Below are 3,967 nucleotides of genomic sequence, written 5' to 3'. Positions count from 1 at the left end.
AAAATCTGAACAAYTATATATAGTATGAAATTAGCTCTTGCCTGTTACCCTTGTTCCTACATAGAATTTTCTAATGTGTCTCACCAGTAATAAATTGTAAACGAGGCTATGACTCTAAGAGTAGACAGTGTGTTTCATGGGTATTTAAACAACAGCATTAAGTGCTATAGGAATCTGTGGAATGTGGAGGGCAGATTTATGTGTCTTAACAATTTCTTTACTGGTTTGTAATAAGCCAGCAAACTAACACTTTATTTTTATATTAATTTGGCCTCAGAAGTAGAGTATACTGGAGCATGACAAGAACAACAAAAATAAACTGGCACATACTTAATAACTGTAACAGTGAATTGCCTCCAATACTAAAATATTTATCGAAACTGGGGGAAAAAAAAACTAAAAAGAATTACCCTCAACAGCCTGCTACCAGCTCTTTAACAGTGGGCAATGTAATGCCTTAAGGTACCTCAAACTGTCTTTCATTTTCTAGACTTAATGGCTGATTGCAGAAATCAATGTTGCCATTAGTAACAGAGTATTTGTTATGGCATGATTTCCTCTGTTGTTAGGCTTGCAGAATGATTACAGTATTAGTGAGGTGCTTTCTTTATAAAGGGCTGAAGATATAACTTTCAATTTACTATCCATTAGTAAGTGACTTTGGAAATATAGATGAAGCCAGAAATCTTACCTGATATTACTTGGAGATTTTATTTCAGCAGTCATAGGCTAGTAACTTTAAAAATTGTACCAGGAAGCTCAATATTTTATAGACATCTCCAATGAAATACTATCTGCTTTGCTATTTTATACACAGCAAGTTAACATGACATACAATGCAATTAAAATGTTTCAATCTGATTTCTATTTTTCCTGTACTTTCAAATAGATGTGGATTAAGCCGAAGGCTTCATACATGTTAAAACGTGCGCATAAGTTAAAAGATTGTCAGAAAGTTAGTAATTTATATTTTTTGAAACTCTCTCTAATCAGTCCAGTGGCCAGGTACAAGTACATATCTCAGCTAAGTAATTGATCTGGTTGTAGGAATAAGGGCAATCAGAGAGGTTAGCCAACACATTGTTTATTAATCATACTCCTTTCAACTACAGCTCAAAGAAGTAATCTTGCATCACCCTTCTACATGGAGCAAACAGAAAGATCTGCAAGAGAGACACCATGAATAGAAGAGGAGGGGATAAAAAAAACCTTCAAAAACCTGGAGCGAAAGGCCCTGAAAACAACATTCGCACTGGTGAATGCACAGACCCTGCACACTGCTGCCTGTGGCTTGGCTGAAGTGACAGCTAAAAGGCTAGAAAAACTGCCCTTGGAGGGGAAAAAAGGGGTGAAATGAGAATTAACCTCAAAGGAACTGACGGAACCCAAACACAGATGTTCTGGCATATAACACCACGTCTCTGTGGACTGTTCGAAAATGACCTAACAAGAGAATACAAAAACTACTCTGCTGCTGTGATTTCAAATATAGCTACTAAGTTTTCAGTGTAGAAACGGAAGGAGAAGTTAGCATACCTGAAGAGGAGGGTGAGGAAGGATGTGGACTGTCCTCCTGGGCACTCCCTGTCTGCGAAAGACCCCCACCTACTCCACTTTCTTCAGTAATGTTAGAGGAACCCGGTGTTGTTGACCTGCTGACAGACTGAGACTCTTGATCGCTTCCAGACCCACGTCGCTCATCAAGACTACCTTGAATTATTTCGTCTTCTCCTTTCCTGTCTCTTTTGTGGACCCTGGAGTGAACGACCACTTGGTGATATGTTCTAAAAACCCTTCCGCAGTCAGGGCATTCAGTTGGCTTTTCTTTTACGTTTCCATGACTTTGTAAGTTGTAATCGAGTCCCTGGTTCATACCATGTGACAAAAAATCTCTACTGCCTTCTAAAGGGTCTAGTTTGTTTGGCAAGTCTCTCTGATTGCCCATTTTAGTGCTGTGAACCAAATCAGCAGGCATTTTCTGCTTAGAGCCATCTGCTCCTACTAACACATACTCCCGCTTCTCCTTATCAAACATAACTCCAGCATTTGCCAAAGTGTCTTCATGGCTGCGCTGTATCTGCTGCTCTTTAGACAAAAAGCCATGTTCCATGGCCATTCCCCTTGCCATAAGCTGCCAGGCCTGATAGCTGTTTACTGGATCCATCTCTGCTGCTTTGGCAGCAGCTTGTAACCTTTCTATACAGCTGGATTTCAGAGGAGGCACCAGATTAAGACAGCCCAATAAAGAATGTTTATCCCCTTCAGCAATACTGTGGCCAATGCCAGAAATGGGTGAAAGGAGTTTCCCCAAGACTTCTTTCTCTTTCATGGGCATATCTCCTTTGTTATAGATTTGATTTTGTTCACTTAAACTTGCTTTGTCTGGAGGAAGAAACCCACTCTGCAAACATGATAGATATCTTGAATATAAGTTTGCATGAGCTTCCTGGGACATACTGCCAATGGAGACAGGTACTTCGGGATCATTAGGAGATTTGTTCTTCACAGATAACTTGTTCAGGTGAACTTTCATGTGATTTTTAAGAAACCAAGGCTCTTTGAATCGCCTCCCACAGATCTGACAGCAGTGTTCAAAGGAATCCTTGTGCTTTCTCATGTGGCCTTTTAGGAACCAGGCTTGGCTGAACACTTGACCACACACCTCACAACGAAACTCATTGGTGGATTGCTCCCCATTCCCGTTGGAGCCCTGGCCCTGTGCTGACTCCGCAGTTATGTGAGCCTTCTCCACATGGCTGATCAGCTCCTCCTCCTGCGAGGCAGCAAAGTCACACAAGGTGCACTTGTAAGGCTTGTGCAGGATCCTTATGTGCCTTTCCAGCTCTTCACGCTTCTTAAACTTGCCTTTGCAAAATGTGCACCTGAACCCAGCTGTCTGAGCAACTACTTCTTCCTGGACACTGACTGGCTTTGGAGAGGGAACAGGGTTTGAAATATCAGGTGTGCTGTGATTAGCTGGCACAGACAAGTTACAGTTTGCGAGAGGCATTGGCTGGGTATGCTGCTGTGCTTTCACATCAGGTCGTGGCTGCAAGAGGCTGCTTTTCATCTGTTTGTCCCGAAGAATTGCTCTCTCCTCCAGCTCATGTAAAAGTCTGTTTTCTTCTCGGACTCTTCCACGACCTTTGCCAAGGTTTCCAAGCTTATGAGTGCGCAGATGAATCTTCAGGTTGCCTTTCTGAGCTGCTCTGTGGTCACAGTATGGACACTTAAACGGTTTCTCTCCAGTATGAGTGCGCATGTGTAGCGACAGGATGCTGTTAAATCGAAAGCGTTTCCCACAGAGGGGACATGGGTACTTTCTGTTTTTCCTGGCATCATCCTCTATATCACTCATCTGAGACATAATCCCAAGGTTTTGTCCATTTAAGAACTGCTGCAGATCCACACGTCCATTCAAACTGGTGTCAACCTCTCTGTTGAGCTGGTTTGCTAACAATGCCATCTGACTGCTGATGGGCTGGTTTGCTATCGACATGTGGCTTTTGTCTTCTAGCGGCACTGACGCTTTCTCCTCCGGATTCTGCCTGTTCTGGAGCTCAGGAAAGGCATGGCTGAGCTGGGAAGTGATCTGATGCAGCTTCTGGCTCATTGAATACTGTCCATTGAGTATGGTGCTATTGAGATGGGCGTCAGCTTCTGGCACAGCTGAAGAAACACCAAGGCACAAACTAGCTTCCTCCATCTCTGAAAGTCAGAAGATATTTTACATTCAGACTGTGAAAGAGTTACAAGCATTGAATCATGGACATACAATTTGCATTTTATGTTTTACCTACTCATAATAATGCAAAGGAATTAGTGTAAAACAATAAAAAGTGTATTAAATGCCAACTGTGCTATACAATTGTGATCATATACGTGCTTTCATCATTCTGTAGGTTTACCAATAACCATTAATTACTATTTAAAAATATGTCACAATTTCAAAATCTAATTATTACAG

At 41.8% G+C, this 3,967-nt stretch overlaps 1 protein-coding gene across 1 annotated transcript in view; it reads right to left on the bottom strand.

The window, feature by feature from the left end:
• The window catches only part of ZNF536 (zinc finger protein 536), a 193,733-nt gene extending 190,021 nt beyond the window's left edge, over positions 1-3,712 (bottom strand). Inside the window, exon 1 of the mRNA XM_026059867.1 lies at positions 1,537-3,712. Coding sequence (XP_025915652.1) covers positions 1,537-3,706 — 2,170 coding nt within the window. The 5' untranslated portion in view covers positions 3,707-3,712. The remainder of the gene's footprint in view (positions 1-1,536) is intronic.
• Positions 3,713-3,967: the final 255 nt, after the last annotated feature.

The sequence above is a fragment of the Apteryx rowi genome, unplaced genomic scaffold, assembly GCF_003343035.1.
Source record: "Apteryx rowi isolate R43461 unplaced genomic scaffold, aptRow1 scaffold_1, whole genome shotgun sequence".
Lineage (NCBI taxonomy): Eukaryota > Metazoa > Chordata > Aves > Apterygiformes > Apterygidae > Apteryx > Apteryx rowi.
The sequence above is the reverse complement of the archived record's forward strand: the minus strand, read 5'-3'. Positions and strand labels throughout refer to the sequence as shown.